This window comes from Mercenaria mercenaria, chromosome 12 (genome assembly GCF_021730395.1).
Source record: "Mercenaria mercenaria strain notata chromosome 12, MADL_Memer_1, whole genome shotgun sequence".
Lineage (NCBI taxonomy): Eukaryota > Metazoa > Mollusca > Bivalvia > Venerida > Veneridae > Mercenaria > Mercenaria mercenaria.
Genome location: NC_069372.1, coordinates 20,169,198 through 20,194,954, shown reverse-complemented (window position 1 = coordinate 20,194,954; position 25,757 = coordinate 20,169,198). Strand labels below are relative to the sequence as shown.

General features: G+C 34.8%; 3 protein-coding genes across 5 annotated transcripts in view; all 3 read right to left on the bottom strand.

Annotated features, from left to right (window-relative positions):
* LOC128547257 (PHD finger protein 11-like) overlaps positions 1 to 2,082 on the bottom strand; it is a 59,089-nt gene extending 57,007 nt beyond the window's left edge. For 2 of the 3 annotated variants that reach the window (XM_053519367.1, XM_053519369.1), the window contains exon 1: positions 1,993 to 2,077. The gene's annotated coding sequence lies outside the window, so the exon portion shown is untranslated. Of the gene's footprint in view, positions 1 to 1,992 lie in introns of all 3 variants that reach the window. The other variant, XM_053519368.1, reaches the window with a different exon arrangement.
* A 7,911-nt stretch (positions 2,083 to 9,993) lies between these two features.
* Positions 9,994 to 22,012, bottom strand: LOC128547260 (obscurin-like). The gene is made up of 3 exons (XM_053519372.1): positions 21,805 to 22,012; positions 10,927 to 11,202; positions 9,994 to 10,079 (listed from the first exon to the last, which is right to left on the bottom strand). The coding sequence occupies exons 1-3, from the start codon at positions 22,010 to 22,012 to the stop codon at positions 10,000 to 10,002; spliced, it is 564 nt and encodes a 187-aa protein (XP_053375347.1). The 3' UTR covers positions 9,994 to 9,999.
* LOC128547256 (uncharacterized) lies at positions 21,807 to 25,751 on the bottom strand. The gene is made up of 2 exons (XM_053519366.1): positions 23,936 to 25,751; positions 21,807 to 22,060 (listed from the first exon to the last, which is right to left on the bottom strand). Exons 1-2 carry the CDS (start codon positions 25,749 to 25,751, stop codon positions 22,017 to 22,019), a joined length of 1,860 nt encoding a protein of 619 aa, XP_053375341.1. The 3' UTR covers positions 21,807 to 22,016.
* Between the last annotated feature and the right edge of the window lie 6 nt (positions 25,752 to 25,757).

Below are 25,757 nucleotides of genomic sequence, written 5' to 3'. Positions count from 1 at the left end.
CAAGTGGGCAGAACAACGCTCGGCGTACAAACTACATATTTTAAATCTAAAAAATGATTTAACATTAACATTCCGTATTTCTTTATCCTCAGTTTGTAGAACAATCTTCGAGTATTCAACCGTATTATTTATATTATATTGTGCAGGAGGGATTATATGATTCTTTCTTCAAAATTCCGGGCCTTAAAATACATCAAAGGTCGAACGTTTATCGAAAAATAAATTGCGAAATCCGTACTTTCAGCAGAAAAATCCTTTCCATATGTCTCTCCAGTGGTACCTTACGATTGCTGTCGTGCGAATAGTTTCTAAGGGACACGGCTGCCGTGTAAATAACGAAGTAGGGACACGGCTGTCGTGACTAAAATATATTATTCGCACGGCAGCCGTGTATATAGTCTCGGCCATGACATATATCTAAAATTTGAATATATATTAGCGAATGGCTTGTAAAAATATCATTTACTAAATTAGCTTTTATTTTCACTCTGCCTGTGCAATTGGCTGGTTTGTTTCGGACAAATTAAAATGTGTTATCGTAACATAACACAGATCGCATGAAATGCTCGCAAAAATGTTTCATCTAAGGATCAAATGTGGAAGAATACATATAGGAAGGAAATGACAACAAGAGTTTCTAAGTCATTTACGTTACATTTAAAGCATTTGTTCTAAAACCTCAGTATTACAAGCATAGAAATTAATGAGAAGCGAAGCGCTAGAATTGACATTTGACCAATTTTTGTATTGAAAATAGTATTTCATGACATTGTCAGGTTTTTGACAATCCTAATGGAAGGTTTTATTATAATTATCGTGCTATATTCTTTTGTCCATATAAAATATGTAAGGATAGCACGATTAGTTAGAGATTACTGAACTTTTGGTGTGCACATGCCTTATAGTTTCAATATATGTATGTAAGTCAGATACCTGCGTTCATATACAAGTTCATTAACATTAGTTTTATTGTAAAGTCAGTCAGAAATATATAATCTGCCTTGTGATACCATCTCGTGAATGATGTTTTTAAGTTAAAAAAAACTTAATACAAAATATTGAGCTATATGTAACATTCTGCTCTTTTCGTTTTCAAATAATATCATGTAATATTTATTTATAAAAGACAGTTTTCCAAAGTTTTGTTAATGCTGTTTGATTACGAGTCTCCAATACAAAACGTTTAAAATTATCTTCGGTAGAATTTATACAGATTTGTACTGATATGAAGATGCTCCTTATTTGTTTGAATGCTATGTACAGCCTACTCATTACTTCAAACAGACAACTTACTCACTATGTACTGAGTGACAGACTAGTATGTAAAGTTCTGCACGTTTAGTGGCATGGGCCAGATTCGTATTGTGGCCCGGGTACGTTTTTTTGAGTTAAAGGCATTTATATTCATCTGGTTGTTTATGATGTTTATAAAACTGTTGTGTAAAATAATCGATTTTCCTAGTAGACGTAAGACAAGGGAAGTAACACAGTCTGTTAAAAAAAGACTATTTTCCTAGCTCCGTGTAGAAGGTCGAAAGTCAGACGAAATGGAAAAGGCAATCTAGATTCCACAGGTACCCTGCGGCTGGACGAATGGCCGCCGTGTTGACTACCCGCCGTGATTTGACCGATATCTATCTTATTGAAGTTGTTTACATATGTTTTCACTATATAATCAAAAAAAAATTCGATTTAAACGCTTTATCATCGGTGAATTAAGAATATTTCTTAACTTGTATATGTACACAAGGGTGCATCTTTGGCCATTTTTTTCGTACTGGTATCAACACAAATTTGTTGAATTTTCAAACTTACTGTCCTCTGTCCCAATAAAGAAAAGCCCTCTCAGGCCTCTGAATCGAAAGTAGAGATAATTATGGAGTTACTTTCAATTTTTCTGTAGGCTTACATAAACTGTAGGCTTACATAAATTGCTAAATAATGCTTGAAAATCATGTAGAATTATGATATTACAAATTAAATCAAGCATACCTTATTCTCAATACCCTTGTAAAATTATATTCCTGTCGTACCCATTTTTCACGATTTGGAAAAGCCATAGCTGATTAGGGTTGAGTCATGCGCAGCAGACAAGTGTAAAATGCGGAGCGTATTATATTTGCGGACTGTTTAGCTTGTAGTCTGTAAAGTACAATATAATATATACATATTACAGTATTTAAACGGACTGAACTCCAGAATTTGGCTAAAATAATTTTTCATGAAAATTTAAGTTTGGTCATATTATGTACATAAGAGCATGAGTTTTTGTTTCTAAGCTATCTTACTTTGAAATAAAATCATTGAAGGAAAGATTATCTTTTTTAGTTTACTTCAATAACTTAATAAATGTTGTGAGATGAGTATAAATATGAAAACATATCATTTAAAAAGATAATGTAAAGCTTAAAATCTGTCATTTCCTACAGAAATCAATGCGACTCGGGATAGTTACATATTTTAAACGCTTAGGGAAGCAAGAAGATCATATTTTATTTTATTAGAAATTATATTGAAAGAAAGTGCAAATATTGCACTCAATAACTTAATAAATATTGTCAGATAATGCTTTTGACGTCATTTGATGTGTTAAAGTTTTTCCCCTTCTATATTTCAATAGGCATAAATTGACCGATAATCAATGGCTAATCGATACACTCGATAATCTGGTTTCAATGGAGATAATATTGTCAATAAGCCAGCAAATTGGCTTAGATTTCTGGGTACTATGGAAAATGCGAAATCTAGAAAACAAACTGTTCGAATCGGAATCGCACCCGTGATGCCTAGGCATTAAAAACTTTCCAAACTTTCCTACCTTCTTGACAAATATAACACGGAAGAATTCGTATTCAGCGAACATTAAATATAAAGCTTCATAATTAAGGCAGTTTACCTCCTGTACCCGGTTAAAATGCTTTTCAATTTTGTGACACTAAACCAAACATAACAACTATAAAACTAAACAAAGAACGGAACAGAACAACACTTTTGACTTGAACACAGTGAATCATCATCAATTGCATTACATGTATACAAATACATGTAAACAGCAAGATTGAATGCAGCGATTGAAGATATTAAAGGAATACTAGACCCAAAATTTAATTTTTGAAAATATGAACAATTACTGTTCTATTCTGAGAAATATGCCAACATATATTATATAGTTTATGTAAACATAAAGTTAACAAATTTATGTGTATTAACAGTACATGCACTAGATTTAAGATAGAACAGATTAACACTTACACATATATAGCTAACCACAGTATAAATGTTTATCTTGCCTCCTACAAGATACTTGCATTTCTATTGGTCAATAGACGTTACGTGGAGACATTTTCAGGCTACTTGGAAAATTGACTACTTTGGGCTGAAATGTCATGTATTTTCGCGGGCTGAAATTATCTTTCAGGTGGCTTGTGGATTTAAAAATCTATGCTTTGTATGAAGTTTACTATGTATTTTATTTCTTTTTCAAGTCAGATGTAAACAGGTATCTTTTTTATTTTCAGGTCTGCATCTCGTAAGATATCAGAAGCCGTCTGACTTGGCCACATCCCTCGGAAGTCCGAAGTACTAGAAAAAAACCGACATCTGCTACCTAAGACATCGTAGTCAGACGTAAAGCAAAGGAATTAACACATTTGTAAGAAAGTGGTTTGCTGTAGGATCATTTAATCTACCCGCAAGATAAAGGAATTAACAGGAAACGGGACGATAGCCGAAGTTTTAAGACATTTCTGGCATCGTGTATTCTGATGATTTTTCGAAAAGATTGAAAATGAAAGTTTTTCAAAACCAGTTCATAACTGTATAAATGAACTTCTGTGTTTTGTGATTCAGTCAAAATACAGTTCATTTTACATTTTATGGCTGGTGTTAATCAACTCATTCAACCATAATCAAAGCATGAGGACCAGAGAAGATTGCAGGATTCAAGTCTGCACTGTAACTGTAAGTAGCTTTATTAATATAAAAATTATGTCAGTTACAGCGAGGATGTAAAAGGTAGTCGGCAAGATAAAATCGTTACACTGCTTGTTGGTGACAGGATACGGGATATACGCTGTCTCGAAATCCATATCAGGCGAGAGCTTCTGCCACCAACAAGCAGTGTAACTAATAGTATTACCGCTTAAAACTGGAAGTTTTTTTTAACCAACAGCTGTTACTGTATGACACATGGTCACTTAAGGATGTACGAGCGTTTTTTTTAGGATATCCGCCATTTTGAAAAATGTTTCTTCAAATATTGCTTTCTAACAAACGTTTTGTCAAAAGTTTATGCTAGATAATTAAAATATGGCTAATAATGTACCATTTAACCAAATATATTATGCTTTTTGCAAAAAAAAAAATTTACCTTATTTTTTGCTGACATTTGCCTAAAATTGACGTAAGATTTACAGTGGGGTAGGGGTAGGTAATTTCAAATCTCTATTAAAGTAAATCAGGTTTGGTTTGGATATTTTTATGACTGATACACATAATGTTAAGCTATAAATAAAATAAAAGTTTTCAAGATAGCACTTTATATTATCTAGAAAATATAAATTAAAACAAAAAGAACAAAAAATATCAAAATTCACCACTTTTTAACAGTTTTTTCTTAATAAATCTCTTAGATGCACAGTGACCCCAACTTTTTTTTTCTTTCCATTTTGAAGCATTTTTTTGTGTCATTAATGCTGCAAAATATTTTGAAAATCTTAACGTCAGAACTTTTTTTGTAGATCTAAATTTTTTCCATTGAAAATAAAGTGGGTGGGGTAATTATGTCAACACGTAAAAACTAAAGAGATTTGTTAGTGACATTTATGCTTATATAATACTGACATCACCATATATTCATATTACCTGTAAGACCTGAAATCCCTATAAGATTAGGTAGGATATTATATGTTTTATAAAGTACCAACATTTTTTCAATTTTACAAAATTTCAGAAATACGTAAACAGTGGGTGAAGAAAATACCCTATAAAATTAAAACGAGTTCGGTGACCTATGTTTTTTCTGCTCTTGTTTGTCTTAGAAACTAATGTTCTTCAAGCTCACAAGGTATGAAAAAACGTTAGAAAAAAATCGCTCGTACATCCTTAACACAGCATATAAGAAAAACACTTTGTAAGTCATAGCGTCATTTCTGTCAGCCACCTGAGCAGAAATGTGTAATCCTTTCTCAAAATACTCTCCCGCATGCTTAATATTCTTTCGATGGCCCGCGAACACGCAACATTTATAAATCATTGTTACACTTAAAGTAGTCGCTGTACAGTTGTACAGATTCAGCATCCTGAAATTTCAGATACTTCTACCATTCACCCACTGCCGGCGTTTACGACGTCTGTATCTGACGAATGTAGTTATCATCACAGCTTTTCGTTCACCTTGGGGCACAGTTTCTGAATATAGAATAGAATATCTGCGATGCCACTTATGAACAAGTAACCGCGAAACATTCTGTTGCCTCGCAACATGTTGCAACTTCTTCAATAGTTTATCCCGTGTTCCGACGCCGCCATATTTACCATATTTACATGTTGTGTTTGATCTCTCGTATGCATGAAACGAATACTGTTCAACAGCTAATTATGTCAGTTATTTGCAAACATGTTTCGGTGTTGTACACATTTTATCATGTCTAAATATGCTGACAATTGAAAAACAGTGATAAAGCTACGCCTCTATGCCATTACTTAGGGAATCCTTTCTTATCTAAAATGTAATATAACAAAATATTTAACAGTTTAGTTCATCTAGAACATCTATGACCTCTTTTAAATATTCATATATAACATTATTATCTAGATTTTCGCCATCTCCGTTTAATTTACTTTTATTAGATATTTCCCAAAAGTATTCTGGTATTCTATTTTTCATCTCAATCATTTCAAGTGCAAGGGATATGCTTTATTTTCTTTTTGAAGCCCTACAGCAGTATTTCTAATAAAATATTTTAGTATATAAAGCATCTTCATTTTCAGACATTTTGTTAACATTGACATTTAAGTCAGTACCAAACTTAGTTGAACCAATATGAGAGTCTCAGAGCCAGTATGAAAAGAATATGAGCGAGTACTAGAAATTAGGGCCAGTATAGGATTCAAGCATTTTGATTGGTTACATTCTGCCCAAAAATTAATATAAAGATACATCCAGCCAGTGTTAAGATATCCTAATGGCAATCGTTTCAAATACGCAAGCTTCAAAGTTTTTTTCTACCGTTAGGATTTTTTCATACTCTGGGAGCTTGAAGAACATTAGTTTCTAAGACAAACAAGAACAGAAAATGCACAGATCACCGAACTCGTTTCATTTTAAGACAGTTTCTTCACCCACAATTTAAGCATTTCGGAAGTAATGTACCAATTTGCACTTTCTATTGTTTTCTCGCTGGTCTCTTTTCAGTACTGCTATCATCTACAGATGTTGCCAAACATTCCTAGAGCACAAATAAATATTTGAGCTTTAAACGGGAGAAATCCTGATAAAATATATGGTGTGGGCTCTGCTGTGTTTTGGGGGTATTGATAAGACCTGTTTCATAGTTTGCTAGGTTTTGAATGTTAGTTTTTCTTGTTTGGAATTATCACTTCAAGTCTATATATTAATATTGGCAAGACATACACTTTTAATATGTGCAATATGTGCAACTTTGGGTCTAATCCTGTCTCTCCATGAAGACCAGCTGACAATAAACTATAAAATGTCCTCCGTGCCTTTTTTAAATTTACATGGTTTCATTTATTTTTGTAGCTCTTTGATGACCAAGATGCGTACCGTTTTCTTTTTTAAGCATTGGTTTGTCATTAATATTGTACTGAGTTTCATTATTGTGCAAAGTGTAACATAGAAGGGCACTAGGCCTTTTGTAAGGCAGCTTTGGATTGGTCACTTTTCATAAACGACCAAACATTTTGTAAAGGTTGCTGACTTGCTCTTTGTAATTGAAGGAAAAAGATGAGAGCCATGAAATGGAGATGTCTACATCTACACCGTACATCGACACAGTCACACTTGACTATTACGCGATTGCCACGGTGGGTGGTGCTGGATCAAGAAAAGAAAATGGAAGAAAGTAAGTTAGAAGAGATTGGACAGATTAAAGGGTAGGTATTAAAGAATAAAGTTTGGCCAGTTACGTTTTCGTCTCTTCAGCCTAGTAGTTAAACGAACTATTCCTTATCCATACATATGAATACTTCATCTTGTCCATGCGAACGTTTTGGGGGTTTTTTTGGCCGAGGCTATCCGCACGACGGTCGGGCCGATAATTTTCCTTATCCGCACGACCGTCGTGCCGATTATTTTTTCGTTATTCGCATGACGGTCGTGCCGATTATTTTTGTTATTCGCACGACGATCATGCCTGGAAAGTCATGTCGATTATTTTTGTTACTGATACGACTAAAATATTGTATACATATATAACATTTAGTTAATCTTTTCTGAAGTTTTCCCTGCTTATCAGGGCCCAGTTGTTCGAAACTTTAACAGGCGATTAAGCTAACGGTCAGTTAACTTTTAGAGTTACATTTCGACATTTTAGAAGACTTAGTGAAACCTATTATAATTTAAGAATTATGAACACTAAAATGTCTTTACAGTAAAATTAAAACATCCTACTAGTGGTTCCCATCATGCCTTATATTTTGAATCAAAATTTAACAGGCCGTTAGTTTAACAGCCGGTTAAAGTTTCGAACAACTGGGCCCTGATCTCCATAATGTATCGATTATTTGACACTACCCGCATTATGTTGAATCACTTACGCACTGTTTATCGAATTAAAAACTTGATATGAAAAGTAATATCACGGCATTACGGTATGATAACTAACTGTTATTAATGTATGCAAGAACATGTTTTCTTATGATTTATTTGCAATTGATGAATTATTCAATTAATATAAGACCACAGCTGGAATATAGCTCCGAATTCTGGTCTCCATACACACAAACCCAAATAGACCAAATAGAAGCGGTCCAAAGACGGGCAGCGCGTTGGGCTATGTCCGGCTTTGGCCGCACCTCCAGTGTCACTGACATGTTAGGCCTAAATAAATTGTTTGTTTCCGGTATCCTGACCTACCCTAAATTGTTGGAACGACTTTAAATGTTTTTGTGGCCTTTGAGAAGTTTTAACAAAAAGTTGTAAAACTGCACTTTTTATGCTTTAGACATGGTCAGTGATGTTACAAATCAACTTACTGATGTTCTAAAGGCATAACCTCTTATTTGTATTCATTTTTTGACACAAAATTAATTTCCGAAATGTCCCACTTAATTAAAAATCAAAAAATATTTTACCGACCTACCTATAAGCATGTTACCGGAAACAAACAATTTTTGTTTAGGCCTTATACAGCCTTAGCAGCATACATTGTGTATCTATTTTTAGGTTATGTTTCGGTTTGTTCAAAGATGCACCATACAGGACCAGAACTGGAAAATGTGTGATATAATGGTTAAAGAACTGAATTTAGTTACTGAAGAAATGAGAAATATAATGGGTGAGACAAATTTCAATAAAGAATTTTGAAAATCATTAGAATCAGAATAGACAATGCTTGTTATAAAGTATTGTATACTCAGGAAACAGCTTTGATGAAATAACTGTGTGATTTTTAAAATGTCCTGGCTAGCCTTAACAATTTCTTTGTTTCCGCTCGATTGACCTATTCACGACTGGGTAATTAGGTTGGGAAAATATATTTTTATGCAATTTTATTTTGTAACATGTAATACATTTCCAATTCTAATATGAAAAATCCATGCAAACTTCCGTTAAAACACCACAATATTGACGTCACGTCAACGTATCGTATTATTTGGTGCCATACAGGAACCGAGGAAGAGTGCAGCGACAGTTGGTTTACTACTTTATATAAAAGACGTTTCAGAACCAAAATGATATAACAGACCGGAGTTACACTTAATTCACATACACTGTATCGATTATTAGGAGCTTATACTAACTTAGTAGACGTCTACGCGCTCCTATGTTATTACGCGAGATGTTCTTACCATTGTTACACGATTACCTAATGACGTCACGTTGACCTACTATATTTGGCATCATACATACGCCATGAAATTGTGCTTCCCTATTCCATCGACTTGTTTATATGAGAGATATATTAGGATCGATCGATTTCATTGACTGATGTTCATCAAATCTGCAACTATAACCCCGGATTCTAGTATATGACAATCAAAAGTAGTCAGATATAGTGAAAGAAACGATATAATGACGTACCCGCTGGAATGCATCTTAAAACGCTTGTGTTATGTTCCATAACTCTTACATATACAGTCTAACCCCTCCTAACGGTCATCCCTGATCGGCGGTCACCCTTTCCCAACGGTCAGTCTGTGAAGCTCCCTTCGATTTTTACTCTATTTTATTACCCGCTTCAGAGGTCACCCCTCATCTGCGGTTAGCGGGCTACGATTTTGCCTCCCGGCCACCATATTTACCCCTATCAGCTGCCAATCATTTTTATTTTTCCAAAATCTCGGAACCGTTCGAGCACAAAGGGCGTATCCGAAAATATGATTATGTGGTAATTTAGCGACGGATTGTTTATTTCGCGACAGTTTGATAATAACTTAACTATAATTATCTGCATGAAAGAATGTTTTACTACAAAACACAATTTTTATTAGTTGACCAATTAAATGTGACTATTTTTATATGTTGAAATGTGCAAGCTATTTTCTTTAATTAATTAAAGCGATTAACGGAGGCGGTACTTAATTACGTTTCTTGTTTTACGAAGTTATGATTGAACATTAGTCATAAGTTTGAAATGTATAAATATATATACTGGCTGCCTCTCCGATCAGCGGTCACCTCGCTTAAGCGGCCAAAATGTCTGTTTCCCCTGGATGGCTGCTTAAGAGAGGTTAGAATGTAGACGAAACATTAAAAATGTGCAGGAGAGGAAGCTTCACAAATATAAAGATAAACATTACGTCAGTGTTAAATAATCAGTAGTAAAAAAGTACATACTCAGATTTGCGTTTCTCTGCTAAATACTGTCGAATTAATTCTCTTTCTTCTTCTGTGTCTGAAATAAAATTATATGCTTGTAACAGAGAACTCGCCTGAAGATAAAGGAGGGAATTGAATCTAAAACTATCAGGAGATTCTAATTAAAAAGAACATCAGTAAAGTCTGACAGACAACGATATAGTGCTATATGTTGATAAACGCTGCAAAGGTCAAGTAAAAATAGGCAGGAAATCAAATGAAAATGCTAATTAATTGAAAAATTTTCACAACAGTGTTTGTGCACTCTGTACTTTCTCGAACTTTTATTTTTCATTATGTAAAATTGTACACATTCCCTTCGATATTTGTAAAAGTATTGTCAGGAACAAAAATTGACAATCATGTACTAAAAGGGTGATTATTAAAAATACAACTTCAAAAAAAAGGATTATTTTTCTTGCACTCTGCATATTTATCTGATATTCAGTTTCTCAAGTTTAATTTATATTTCGTTCTACGGTAAGTTGTTGTTGACAGACGAAGTACAGAGAGGGAGATGATTCGAGAACTATTCAAGAAAGACTTAAAATCGCACAGAGTGCATTGCAGATTCCTTTAGACTTAATCACTGCTGCTCGGGAATCTTATTTCAACTTTTATTTTGCCTTCATGAAAGTAAATTCCTCCTAAAGAAGAGTTTAATCTTTCTTGATTAGTGTTCTGGAATTATTGTTTCAATTCAATGACGTTTCTATGCATGTTAAATATTATATAAGAATGTTTTGCAGAATGTTTGTGTACGTTTCAAACGAAACTATTTTCTTTCCAACAGAAGTCTTCTCAGAATATCTTAATACTGTGCATACTTTCTCCCATTAACAAATGCATTTTACTTGCTTAAAATGATAAAAAAAATATCAAACCTTCTATATTGAGCATTGCAGAGGATGTTTGTCCATCAGCAACGATATGGTATGTGCCTTCATCTTTGTCGACGACATTGTGTATCTTTAGTATATGAATTGGCCCTTCATCAACAAGCTGATATTTTTCAGACGGTGATAAAATCTGACTTCCGTGGTACCATTTGACGTCCACACTTACTTTGTTTATTTTACATTGAAAACTGGCAGATCCAGATTTGTCTTCAATACATATGTCCGAGAGCGTCTGAAGGAATTCGGTTGGCGTTTGTCTTTCTATAAATGGATGAATACCGAGGAAATATATATGACTATTTTGATTTTGCATGATTTTTGATTATAAACTAGACCTCTCGGTGTTGACATAAACAGCGGAAGTGTATCTGAGATACCAATTAAGTCTACCTAGCAATCCAAAATATATTATAAATCGAAAATGGCTAATTCGGAAAAACTTAAAGCTAAATAAATTAGTACTTTTAAGGTATGCTCTTGGCAAAGAAAGGAAAACGAATTTGATCTTCACCCCAGAGGCCACAAATGCCATTAAAACTTTAATGTTCTTACCACATACAAACAAACAAAATCTTATTGCAATATCTTATTTCTATGTTGATAAGACGATATCAGTTTTTTATTTTCAGAAACTGTCACATAAAAATTAAACAAAAATATGAAATCTAGCATGTAAGGTCATTCCATGATCTCAAAGATGTGTCTGGAATTTAGGCTTTAAAGACTTTGATGTATTAAAAAAACATTTAGTCAAGTAGTTTAGTTTAAACATATTTATTCCCAAAATAGAGTACATTATATTTATGCGTATGACATACTGTAGTGAAGACAAAACAGGAAAGGATAAGAATGGAAGACAAGTCTTATAGAATTCTTCTCCTTTGCGGACAAAATATAACTGTATGGGCATATCAAGCTTCAATCTGTAATGGGGCTAGGAATATAGTCTTAAGATATGAAAAAATAAATATATGAAAAAAAAAATGAAAAAAAAAAAATTTAATAAATCGCTGTGAATGTAAAAAATGGAAAGGGGACAATGTATATGGAAGAAGGAAAGTATTCACATAAATGTAGAGATTAGAACAAGTCAAAGGTAGAATAGAAGAGAGAAAGTGGGAAGAAATGGGAATGTCTTAGGGTTGCTAACCAAATCTCTTACTTTCGGAAATATATGCCTGTACATGAGTAAATATAGTCATGTTATCCTGATCAGATAGGTCTGGGTTTCCAAACAGAATAGTATCCAAGTCAATTTCGAAATTCCGCAGATTATTAAGAAGATCGTTGCGACAAAGATCGAAATTTCTGCATTCAAAAAAGAAATGGAAATTAGTTTCCATCTGTCCACACTGGCATAATGGTGTAGGAGAAATACTTTTTAGGTAAAGATGTTGATTCAATGCACTGCACTTAGTTCGTAGTCTTGTATGGAGCACCTGGAGTTTTCTAATTCCGGTGTAGTAATAGGCTGGAGTACGCTTCTTGTTTTTATTTAGATTACTTTTAAATGATGAAAGTGTTTCCAAATTACGGATATCTGGTCTCAATAAATTCCAATCACGTACAACGGAAGGCAAAAAAGAATTGAAATATAAAGATGTTCTTGCAGGTACACCATGGATATTTTCAGAGTTTCTTAGGTTGTAGCGAGTATCACCTGACTCAGGAACTAGAGAGGATAGATATGCTGGAGTCAGATTACATTACATTTTGAAGAACATAAGAAGTCGATGTTTGTAACGTCTGTCGGAAAGTGACTCCCAGGGTACTTCTCTCTTTAGGTTTTCCAAAGAAACAAGTTTGGTAGCTCCGGAGACTATTCGAGCACATTCATTTTGAATTTTGTCAAGTTGATCCATTTCATACTTTGTACAGTTACCCCACACCACGTCTGCATATTCGAGTATTGGCCTTAAGAAAGAAATATATATAGTTTCAAGGGAGCGACGGTCAAGTGAGAATTTCAATTTACGCATTATATTGACCCTCTTCCAAGCTTTTGCTACAATGTAGTTGATATGAGAATGCCAGCAACAATCATTTGACAGGAATACACCAAGATGTTTATGTTCGAGTACCTCTGGAATAATCTGGTTAAACATTCGAAGAGGAGGGTGTAGTTGAAAATTTCGTTTTCTTGAAATTAAGAGCGCTTCTGATTTGGAGGGATTAAATTTAACAAGCCATTTTTCTGCCCAAGATGAAATTGTTTGGATATCAGACTGGAGAAGATTTGCCGCAATGTCCGGTTGCTGAACTATAATGTAAAGACTTGTGTCATCAGCAAACAAGTTGATGCATGATCTGATTTCATCAACGATGTCATTGATAAAGATAAGGAAAAGAAGAGGCCCGAGAATTGAACCCTGTGGAACTCCAGCTTTGAGAGAAGCCCAGTTCGATTTGACACCTGGCAGTGCAACACGTTGACGTCTATGTAAGAGATAATCCTGAAACCACATATGAAGAGAACCTGAGATTCCTGCGTATTTTAATTTACATAGTAATCCTTTGTGCCAGACTTTGTCAAAGGCCTTACTTATATCGAAAAATACCGCACGAACCTCTAGACCGTTATCTAGAGCTTTACAGAGAGTATCGTATATGAAAACAAGTTGATTAACTGTGGAGTCGCCCGGAATGAAACCAGACTGTACAGGAGTTAGAAAGCGAGAATCATGAAGATGGTTATAAACATGCTTGAAAATAAGACGTTCAAGAACTTTTTCAAGAGTGTTTAAGAGTGATATTGGACGATAGTTATTAGGAATAGTGGCATCATCTTTCTTGAAGATTGCGCTAACATGAGCTTCTTTCCATATGACTGGAGCAGTAGAAGATTGAAGTGAAGCATTGAAAAGGTCACAAAGAGGAAAAGATAGTTCATGAGAAGCCTCAAGTAGAATTCTGTTACTTATACCATCAGGACCTGCGGCCTTGTGAACTGGTAGAGACTTCAAGACTTCTTCAGTTTCTGCCGGAGAAAGATGAATTTCATTTTAAAATAGTGGTAGAATTCGTTAGACCAGGATTAGGTATCTCTATATTTTCGTCATCAATGTATGTCTGCTCTTGGAAGTAATCATTTAAAAGGTTAGCTTTTTCAAAATCAGAAGACGTAGTTTGTCGAGTGTTGGAGTTATATAGTGGAGGAATAACATTGTTGTTCGTTCTAGAGATGAAGGATTTTAAGGTGGTCCACCAATCTTTTGAAGAGAATGATCCGTTTTTAAGTTTGTCTGAAAGTTTGGTGAAGTATTGTGATTTGACTTCACGAATGAGCAAAACAGTTTCATTTCGGACTTGTCGAAATTTTTGCCAGTGATGAGGTGAGTTTGTTCTCTTAGCTTTTCTGTAGATACGCTTACGCTTTCGTATGTTCTTCCTTATATTATTGTTCATCCAAGGGACGTCTGAGGGTCTAATTGTGACATTTTTATTAGGAATGTTATGTTTTGAAATGACTGTGATTTGATTGGTTATATTGGAGGCGTATATATTGATATCTGGATCGATACAGCTATTCCAATTGAAGTTGTCGATTTCTGCTCTTAGGCTATCGTAGTCACTCCGATCATATTCCCATATCAGTCTGTCAAAGCATTTTTGTTTCAGTTTATTAAATTTGAGAAGCCCGAAGATTGGAACGTGGTACCGTTGGTCTTGTTCAAGAAAGTGTTCCCCAACACCTGAAAGAAGAATGTTATTTCTGTTTGTCACGAAAATAAGGTCTAGAATGGATGTCGAGTGTTCAGTGAAATGGGTTGGTTCTTCAATAAGCTGTTCTAGATTAAATTGTTGCGTGATGGAAATAATGTTTCTGTGTGGAGTTGGACATAGAGCATTGTAGTTGAAATCTCCAGTGATTATTATATCCGAGATGTTTGTGTCAACTGCAAGACCAATAGAATCTTCAATCAGGTTATTGTATATGGTGTCAGAACTAGGAGGTCGATAGAAGACTCCAAATAGTATATGTTTATTATTACAAAGAACTATTTCCACCCATAGACATTCGAGACGATTGATCTCAAGGTCTGATCTACGCAGGTAATGTATATTCTCTCTAACATACAAAATAACTCCTCCATGAGAATCACCATCACGATCTTTTCGTTCAGGTTTATGATATGAGTGCAGCACTAAGTCTTCAGAAGTAATTGAGCGATTTAACCATGTCTCAGAAAAGGCTAAGATATCAAATTCAGAAAGTTCTGCGTATAAGATATCGAGTTTGTGTTGTATACTCTGAACGTTTAAATGTATGAAAGAAAGATGGTTTGATATCGCTTGTGCATACGGTGATGTATTTGACTGAGATGATACAGAAGAAGTTGATTCTGGACCTGGATTCCTGTGGACATCTCCAGCGGTAAGTAGGAGGCATACAAGCCATAATGAGAATGTGATAACAAATAAGGAACTCAAAGTATGCACAATGAACAGGCGATTATCATGTAGTCGGTTCATGTTCGGCTGTATGGTTCTTCGAGGATATTTTATATCGTTGCAGATAAGAGCATTCGCTAACAAAGAGTTGTGCAGTGACAGGACGTACTCCGGACAACTATAAATACTTACGAATAGAAGGAAGTGGGATAGAACAGGTAGGAAACCGTGGTATCGATACGTGTACGTGACGGCATGTTTTGGCAATAATTTAGTGGTCATGTGATTGAAAGGGTGGATAGTATGAATTCAAGAAAAGCCGTCATAGGAATGTGGATGAAATCAGGATAACTTTTATAGTTTACAACCCCGAATGAGACATAAAGGATAAGAAAGCATGGGACAGGAGTTATGTACCTGAGGCAAGTAAGAAAAAGTGTACAGAAAAATAGAAGCATATTTAGGAAGAAGTAGTAGATGAGATGTTATCAGTGAGGGAAAAGTCTAGTATTGAAAGCAGGCCTCCTTGAAAACGTCATTTGTCTTTTTAGCAAAATGGTAAGGACAATTTTGTTCAGACTTATTATCTGGTCGCAATGTTATTGTTAAAGTGAATGCTGTTTCGGCATACGTTTAGATTGAGAAGAATTCTATGGACAAATTATGAAATAACATATATAACGTACAAATAAAGTTTCACACAAATCATAAAAGTGAACATATTTACATCCACATACAATCTTGAAAACATTCTTATTCGTGTGAGGAAAGACGGTAACTAACAATCAACATTTACATTTGCTATCATATAAGCTAGTTAAAGGAAACATATATTTTAGAATTTGTCAATATTCCTAATGGTAACAAATTAGTGTGTAGCATAGTTTAGATACAAACTTGTACGCAATGTTAGTTTTTAGGTTTTTCGTTTATAATTTAATATAGATTGTTTTGGAGTGTTTAAAAGTTCAGTTATAATTTTAATATAATGACTTCATTTAAAAGCAGAACTTATGAAAACAGGAACATAACTACATACATTACTTGTCAAGAATGAATGTGGAAGAGACAGAAAAACAAAGTCATTACGTGCAATATCTAACTAGGTAGTTTAACAAAAAGGAGGTCTAAAGTAAACCAGGCAGTCTTATAAATGTGCATTACATAAATAATTTGAATTGTGAAGCGACACTAGAATTTTGCTGGATTTTCGTCACTTCTGATCGTAGAAATAGTCGCATTGACTGTGCAATGTATAGGAAAAATAACTGGGTATCACTAAATCGTGCATATGCAGTTTAGTAAATCAAATTCTATTACACGCAAAAGTGAAGTACTACTTAAGAGAAAATGAAACCAAACAACTGAATCCTTATGAAAATATGAAACAATTGTTCAAGTCAAGTAGTTTGGCCTCTTCTTTTAATGTTTTAGTTTACGAAACGCCAGTATGACATATGGCAGTAGGAGAAGGAAAAAAACAGATTTGTTTCTTCGTTGGAAAAAGTCCTTTCAAAGGACCATGAGTAAATTCTACATAAAATCAAACAGGGTGCTTGTTATATTTTTCCCGTATTCAAGCCCAGATTTTATTAACCGAACTTAATTCAAATGTTTCAGATATATATATGAAACATTCTGATTTCACAGTGAGCATATATTTCTAACTGCATGCATTCGGAGACATACGGCTAGGGAAGGTGGTGCTTTAGTTTCTGTTTTCGAATCATTTAACATAAGTTAGCTTACAACAAGAGGGTCATGTTGACCCTGGATCGCTCACTTGATTAATATGAGCTACATGTTTCAAATGTCAAACTGATGCTAAAATATTAAGAAAGTAAGTCAGTAGGTCACATTTATGGTCACTGAAAGTCAATTTTAAGATCGGTGTGCAAAACAGTATATGTCATCCAAATTTCAATGCTGTGTCTTAAAAACAAGAAAGTAGGTCAGTCGGTCAAGGTCACAGTCCAGTGACCCCTAATTACTTGGGATAATCAGGTAATTATAATAAAACCGCCTAGGAAATATGATCAGATAATATTTTAAGAATTCTTTCTATATAACTTATATAAAAACTAAGTGACCCCGGGGCAGAGCTATAAATGGATCCTGGTCATGATTTGAATAGTCTTAGTAAAGGACCGCTAGACAATGCCACATGTAAAATATCTAAGCTCTGTGTCTTGTGGTTTCAGAGAAGAAATTTTGTTTTATGTTTATCTTATAGAACTCTATGTAAATCAAGCGACCAATATTGACCCTGGGTTCAAGACTTGAACTATCTTGGTAAAAGTCCACTAGACAATGCTACATACAAAATATCTAAGCTCTAGGTCTTCATGTTTCAGAGAAGAAGATTTTTGAAATTAACAATATTGTCATTTAGGGAAAATAAGCACCGCACCCAGGTGACCAAGTTTTTTTACGAAGAAGAATGGCTTAAGCAATTTTGGTAAATAGTCACCTAGAGATCATTCCTACAAAATATTTTTAATCCGGCTTACAGTTTCTGAGAAGATGATTTTCCTTTTCGGTTGCAATGGCAGTCACAGTTCTGAATGGATTTTTATTTTTGGGCAAGTTTGAAAGTAGGCCAACGAAGGATCATTTCTGTAAAGTGAAGTGTAAATCTGCCCAGTGGTTTTGAAAAAGATTTTTTTTTAAATTTACGATACAGCCAATGAGGGAAAATAAATCCCGCCTGTTTTTTACCGAAATAGAACGGCTTTAACACTTTTGGTAGAAAGTCACATAGAGATCATTTCTGCAAAATATTTTTGAAATCCGGCGAACAGTTTCTGAAAAGAATATTTTTTTAAATTTTCCTAGTTCTGAATGGATTTTAATTCTTTGGGCAATTTTGAAAGAGGGCCACCTAAGGATCATTCCTGTGAAGTTTGGTGTAAATCTACAAAGTAGTTTTAAAGAAGAAGAATTTTTTAGAAATTGATGACGGACGGATGACGGACGACGGACATCAAGCGGTCACAAAAGCTCACCTTGGCTCAGGTGAGCAAATAAAACCTCATGATTTAAATTTCTGTTATACAGTGACAAAGTCCAAGCTTTCTAACATTACTATCAAATCTGTACTGTATCAATACAATTAACAGCATTTAACAATTGAAGCTTTAGATATCCTGAGACTTTCCTATACCCTTAACCACTTTTTCAGTGAAACTGTCTCTTTCAAAAATATATCTGCAGAACAACAGTAACCGAAAAAAAAAATTACTAAACACAAAAGGGGCATATTTTCATTACAAGAGCTCCGTCAAGAGGGACCCGAAGGGTTTATATTAGAGGAGAACGGAGGCAAAGTTTAAGTAAAAAGCAAAAATATTTTTTTGTGGGAGGTGTTGGGGTGCAGAGTGTGTGTGCAGTGGTGGTGACAGGATACTAAAGGACAATAAAATAAATAGAAAACAACTTTTTTGGGGGAGTTAGGGTATGGGTGGTCGGTGGGCGGGAAGCAGTGTGTGTGCGCGCTCGAGGTGGTGTTAACAGGAAACTAAAATATTAAGAAACTAAATAGTTTTTCGGGGGTTGGGGTTAATGGGTGGAAGGGGGTGTAATGTAGATTGTTGCAGTATGCACATCGTCTCATCACCATCTGCCTATATTCTAAGTTTCAAGTCAATACCTTTAATACTTTTTAACTTATGCTCTGAACACAAAATATCATGGGCAGATTTGACCTTGTTGTAGCCTTGAACTTTGACATACCAACCTGGTTTATGTACTCTGCAAATCGTCACATTGCCACCTACCTACACCTCAAGTCTTAAGACAATTTCTTGAATGGTTAATAACTTGTAATAAGTTATGCTCCGGACACGAAATATGACGGACAAATTTGACAATTGAGCTCAGTTTGTGATCTTGACCTTTGACATATAGACCTGGTTTATACGCTCTACACTACATCTCATGACTATCTACCTACATGCAAAGTTAGATGTCAATACCTTGCATGGGCATTTAGTTACGCTCCGGACACAAAATGTAATCGACAGCATTGACTTTTAGCTCAATCTGTGACCTTGACATTTGACCTACAGAGCTGCACTTTGTCTTATCGCCATCTATCTATATGCCAAGCCTAAAGTCAACACCTGTAACGGTTATTACGTTATGATCTGGACACGAATTTTGACCGACGGACGGATAGATGGACAGGAAGGCGCACGCGGCATAACATAATACGTCCGTTTATTTTTTTCAAAACGGGCGTTTAAAAATGTAAGAAAGAGTTTCGGAATCTACGCCATTCAGTTAGTATTATCATGGGAAAGGCAAGAATGAAGTTTCATTCAGTTGTGATCAGTAATTACTGAGATATGAACTTGCTGAGAATCGGTAACATGGTAAAATAATAAGAAGAGTTAGGAAACCTATATTGTCTAGTCCTTATAATCATGGAGAACACTCAAATTTCCTGAAATAGAATTCCCCTTAAGCTAGTGCTAGGGTACGTGAAGGATGTTGCACATTTCATTATCCCTCATGAACACCCTTGTTCAATCAAGTTGAGTCTGTTATTATATTGCTTGGTTGTGTATACGTTTCCAAATGACTTTTTCACAGATTTTATTATTTAGCGGTGATGTGTAGTACTTACTGACAATTGCTAACATAATACTGCTGAAAAAAAGAAAAATATGACTAAGTACAAAGTAGGTCATACTTTAATAAAAATAAAACCAAGAGTTATTGGACCTATGTCATTCCATGGTAAAGAAGTATGTGAAGTTTTATTAGTTGTGATGTGCAGTAACTGAGATATTATGGTGGCGGATAGCTCAGTGGTTTGCACACTGGCCTTCCAATCCTGAGGTCGGGGGTTCGATCCCCGGCAGCTACTCGGGAATTTTCAGAAACGCTTTTCAGTGTTTCCCACCCAACTTGAGGTGTACTGGTCAGGAACCCAGGCAATCCTTGCGTGTATCAGTGCTATACACTGTGCACGTTAAAGAACCAGGCTGTCTATTCGCAACGAGCTACGCTAAGTTAGCCGGACAAGCCTGTATCTGATTTCTGATCTCTCTGTCGTGGGGGCTTTGTCTCACTCTGTCCCTCTGGTCAGATCGCTCTGTGTCTGTACTAGTAGAGTATGAATTATGCGCCCTGTGTGGCTGCATTTGAACTATGTAAAGCGCCTTTGAACGTGAAATTGATCATGAAAAGGGCGCTATATAAATCTGGTATAATAATAATAATATTTACTCGCTGACAATCGAAAACAGCGTAATGCTGAAAAGAAGAAAACAACGGTTACGTACCCAAGGGGGCATAATTTCATCGAAATGAAAGAAAGAGTTATGTGACCTATATCATTCAGTTGGTATGATAACCATGGCAAAGCAGTATGCGAAACTTTTTAAGTTGTGATGTGCAGTTAGTGAGATACTAATTTGCCTCCAATCGCAAAAAGAATTTTGATGAGAAATAGCTAAGTACAAAAGGGGTTTGAAAGCAAAAATTATGACTTTTAAGCCCTTCAGTTTGTATAGTCATGGAAAAGGCATGAGTGAAGTTTAATTAAGCTGTGATGAGTAGTTGTTGAGATTTAAACTTGATGAGAATCAGTATTCTTGTATCTACACACGACGCCGGGAATATTTCATTAGCTCTGGTGACTTTCGTCACGGTGAGCTAAAAGTAACAATCAAATTCGGTAAACTGGTATCTCCGCGAACAAATAGAGTTTCACCCTTGAAAAAAGACATTCTCTGCCTGCCAAGTATAAAAATATTTCATCTCGGATATCAGTTTGATCCAACATCTCAATCTTTACTAAAGTTATTAAGCTGAAAGAACGTACATACTTTTTTCGTAAAAATGCATTATTTATAGCAGAATTTTTTTAGTAAAATATTTTCATTTAAAAAAAATGAAAATCAAAATGCACCTGTACCATGGTTACTCTGCAAGATACCTATCTACTAAGTTTAGTGTGAAGCTTAAGTTCTCGTTTCCAATTGGTTATTATCCAAAATCTTGGGAGTTCCTGTTTTTTGCAATTTCAGTGACCTAGTCCTTGAAAATGCAACTGAACTTTAGTCTCCATGAAAGCTAATCATATTCCACGTTTTGTCGCAATCCCTTACTCCTAACTAAATTATTAAGATTTAGGAACTTGCCCCTGACCCAACCTACCCGAAACGCAACCACGTCATTGATCCCTTTGCAAACTACCTATTTACTTATGGGGCTATGCCATTTACAAAGAAAGGACCTATATAATAAACAGTGAATATTCAGGATAGTCGCCTTTTAACTAACTTCATAGTTATAGTGCTAAACCTTCACATATCGTGAGCAGTTAAATGCTCCTTGCAAGGACAAATGGGATTTTATAGCTTTCGATTTAAATCATAATTTGACAAAATAATCCGATACGGACTCGTTTAATTCCAATTTCATAACTATCAAGTTTGGTTTACATATTAAAAACACGCTTACCCTCGACTGTGACAGTACATGTTGTACAAGAGTCTTCAAAGACACATTTGTATACACCGGTATCTGTGTTGGTAACATCTTCAACAATCAATCGGTGTACATGTTTTTCCACGCACTTCCTTCGACGCACCTCTGTGTAAATTTCTTCATTATCTTTTAGCCATATTACTTGAACATCTGGTTTTGAAATCTTACATTCCAAGAACATATTATCATTTTTTTTTGACAGCAAGGTCCTGTAAAGGTTGACTAAACACTGAAAAAGAAACATTTTATAATCTAATTGGGATACATGCTACATGTTATGATCACATTCCCTAAGAAAGGAATATTTGTAATATTGACCGATGGCGGAAGGGCAATGTGTAAAGGTCCGAAGGCCCGTGAATTTATATTGAAACAACCGGGGCCAAAAGAAGTTTATACATTTTTGAAACAAATATTGCATAGCCTGCATGAAAATCAATGTCAAGTGTCAAAACTCTTCTTATCTATTATTTGCTAACAAGCGTGAGTCATAAAGATGGTTATACTCACTTCAATATTAGGTGATAGGGCAAAGTTCACATCTACCAGATTTTCAATGTTTTATTACAGTAATTATCGGACTGTCGGTAAACGTGTGTGTGTGTGTGTGTGTGTGTGTGTCAAACGATTTCTAGCACTAAGGAGTTAAAGGTCAAACCTAATATTGAAGGTCAACGGTAAATCTGTAAAAAAAAATCTGAAAAAATGGCATATTTGATTTTTTTTTTTGTTAATATATTTTGGATAAAAAAAAATAGAAAAAAATACTTTGTTCACTTTTTTATGTTCAAGAATATCTTATCATTATAAGTCAGATGATGATTCGTTTTAATTGTTTGTATGTCAGATAAACTCAGCAATGTAGGTCTAATCCCAACACAACGGCAATCCAACTATCAAAAGTCATATGTCAAATATGTGTGAACAATTACAAAAAGAGCTTTCTGGCAATATAATTGTATTGTTTTAGAATACTTTTTGACGTTAGTTGTAACAGATAGTTATTCATATTAATGAACATAGGTCATGTAATGTCAGATATTTATGAGAAAAGATATAATGTAAAATAGATCCTATCTTTTAATTTTTTTACAAAAAAAATGACCTTCATTATCATAGCTGACCTTGACTTTTTATTCAGGATATGAAATATTCTTTCTAAGAATAAACCGCATTTAGCTTTTAATAAAAATTCGTCTTAAATTCAAGGGAAAATGTTACCGTTTACAATTTCCAGTATTATCAAATAACGGATATGAAATCCCGACTTTATTGATTCGACTAAAGCGGTATTAAATAATAAATTCTACGAGAGGTACTTAGTAAAAAAACGATTTTAATCATCTGTACATAGCGAGATGAAAATAAAAAAAAACATATTCATGAATACATTTTTTCTTTTTACATATCGTTTATATATAATTTCATTTAAACTTTAATGGTTGAAAACGTTATCTGATTTAGAACAAGAAACATCAGTACCCTATTCAGTTCAATTTTCAAAATGAAACAAGTTCCCGAGATATTGGTGCCGTTTTATTTTTCTGGCGTGTATAAATTTTAGATTAACTATTAGGGAAATAGTAAACTTCAGTATTCATATGATTTTTTTCTCTTTAAATAATTCACTGCTAAATGATCTTGAAAGTGTTAAAGAAAACCAATAGAAATACAGAAACAGCGTTTCACTTTTTCAATATAAAAAGTACATGTATGTTTCATTGCAAAAAAAATACATATACAAGGAAATGTACATTCAAATGATACATTAGAAAGCATAAAATAAATAGTGTTCATTAGATTAAAATACATGTATAAAAGATCGGGTTAAACTAAATGTTATAAAATAAATATAGAGGTATTGCATTTGTCACGATATTTCACCAGATTCTAATAAAATCTGGAAAGGAGATCCTTCGGAAGCACAGAGAACAAGGCAAACAGTGAAAATTGCAGACTCGGTTTGATTGAGTCTGTTCATGAGCAGTAATGAAAAAAGCAACATTGCCCACGCCCCGTAGCACCCTCTAAGTTTTACATGTTATAGCATTAAGACTACAATCAAATGATTTTAACGAAAAAAGTAATTATTTGTTGCTTATACCTGAATGCTCGTTCATCAATATTCCAGTGTGTTCGTCTTTGATGTTTCGAAGTTCATCCCATTCAACTGTAACCGATGGACATTTTTTAACTGAGTCAACTAGAACGTCTAATGTCGCATTGTCTTCGGAATTTGCTTTCCATTTTAGGAGCATTTGAAATATCATCATGGCAACCTGAGAATTCTCTTCCGTGATATGGTCTATTTCGACTTGATTTATGCCAAGTTCTGTTCCTAACAATTGCCAGCCTTTACCAATTGCTGCTTGAGCCAGTTGACTAAGATGTTTCTCAGTCAAGTTCTTTTTGGGATATACAATTGCAATACTTTCGTCTTGAAACCATTCTGCCTTTGCTTCACTACCACTAGCTTCCTTGTGGGTATAATTATCTGGACAGAACACGGAGATTTTCTCTTGTAGGAGACAAATGTCCATTATTTCATGGCTACCATGTAGGTCGTGTATTTTATGGTTGCACCTGTATTTTTGCGAAAACGGTTTGGCATTGTCACCCATCTGTGATTTTAATTTTCTGAATTCATGAGTAACAATGGCTTCAATGAAACGCCTAAATCCATCAGGTACTTGACTACCAATCGTGGTTTTACACAGACTCACTACCCGTAATTCTATACCAGAATATCTCAGTTCTACTATGCCTGCAAGACTTTCTCGGAGTTTAAAAACAGCAAGATCTTTAAACAACATCTGTTTGTTGTCAAACTTTAGGATTGCCCATTTTCCAAGTGCCGCACTTATCAGTCTGTGGAAAAGCATTTGTACAATTGATGTCTGTTCAAAATGCATAAAATATCGAACCATTGTTCGCGGCTTTTCTGTAAGAAAATCTTCCATTACTTTCATTTTACAATTGTCTTTAAGAAGACTTGGAACAATGTACCAGTCTTGCTCTTTATAAGTTCCTCTTGTCATGTCATATTCTACTACCTGTGATATTATGAAATGCTTCTTGAGATAACCTAGTAGGACCATCTTGTGTTTCATGAAGTCTTCGTTATAATGACTCCAAACCTTGTTTATCAACTCATCAGACAGCTTAGCTTCTTTTTTCAGGCTACACCAGAAAGGACGTATGGAAATGTCGTTCAGGCGAAATCGCTCGGGTGTGATGATACATTTGAACGCATCTACCAGAAAGCCAGGATCTAGGACGACATGCTCTGACATCGGTTCTTCGTCAAAATAGAATAATGTTCCTTTCTCGTGATGATATTGCAGAAAAAGCTTCACTTGTTGTTCTTCTTTCAAGGGATACTCATTATCGGCATCAATTTTCATAATGTCCTGGAAAGTGATAACATTTTTGTGCCTGTGTTGGTTTAATGCCTTTTCGAGTTGTATCCACCGAGCAGGGATTTCTAGAGTTTGCACCAGTTCACTGCCTTTCTGTATAAGATACTGAAGAAGATTTGGTATCTCAGTGTCATAAAAATCGTGATTATCAACAGCAAAGTCTTCAGGTCGAATATGGTCAATCATGTCTGTGTCCTCGAAAATTCTTCTTATCTGGTCGAAGTACTGTTGTTTCGCCTCCTCAGTGCCTTGAATTTTATCTTTATGTGTCCCGACAAGAATAACTGGAGGTCCAGGTCCAACAAAAGCATGAATTGATTCAATCCAAAACTTTATGAAATATTCCATGTTTTTTTCGCCGCTTTCGGCGGGAAATTCATTATCAATGACAATTTTATCAAGAGGGGATGATAAATCAACTACAAGAAGATACAAAGCCTTTCTGCTGTGAAACAAAGTATGCGTTGCATAAAAGATGTACTGGCCACCAAAGTCCCACATGTCAAA

What these genes read in the sequence shown, in the direction of transcription:
- LOC128547260 (XM_053519372.1), bottom strand. Translation starts at nt 22,012, where the DNA reads ATGTTCTTGGAATGTAAGATTTCAAAACCAGATGTTCAAGTAATATGG. An exon ending in ATGTACTGTCACAGTCGAGG is followed by an intron (nt 11,203 to 21,804) that starts GTAAGCGTGTTT and finishes ATCCATTTATAG; the next exon opens with AAAGACAAACGCCAACCGAA. An exon ending in TGCAATGCTCAATATAGAAG is followed by an intron (nt 10,080 to 10,926) that starts GTTTGATATTTT and finishes ATTTTATTTCAG; the next exon opens with ACACAGAAGAAGAAAGAGAA.
- LOC128547256 (XM_053519366.1), bottom strand. Translation starts at nt 25,751, where the DNA reads ATGTGGGACTTTGGTGGCCAGTACATCTTTTATGCAACGCATACTTTG. An exon ending in ATTGATGAACGAGCATTCAG is followed by an intron (nt 22,061 to 23,935) that starts GTATAAGCAACA and finishes TTTCTTTTTCAG; the next exon opens with TGTTTAGTCAACCTTTACAG.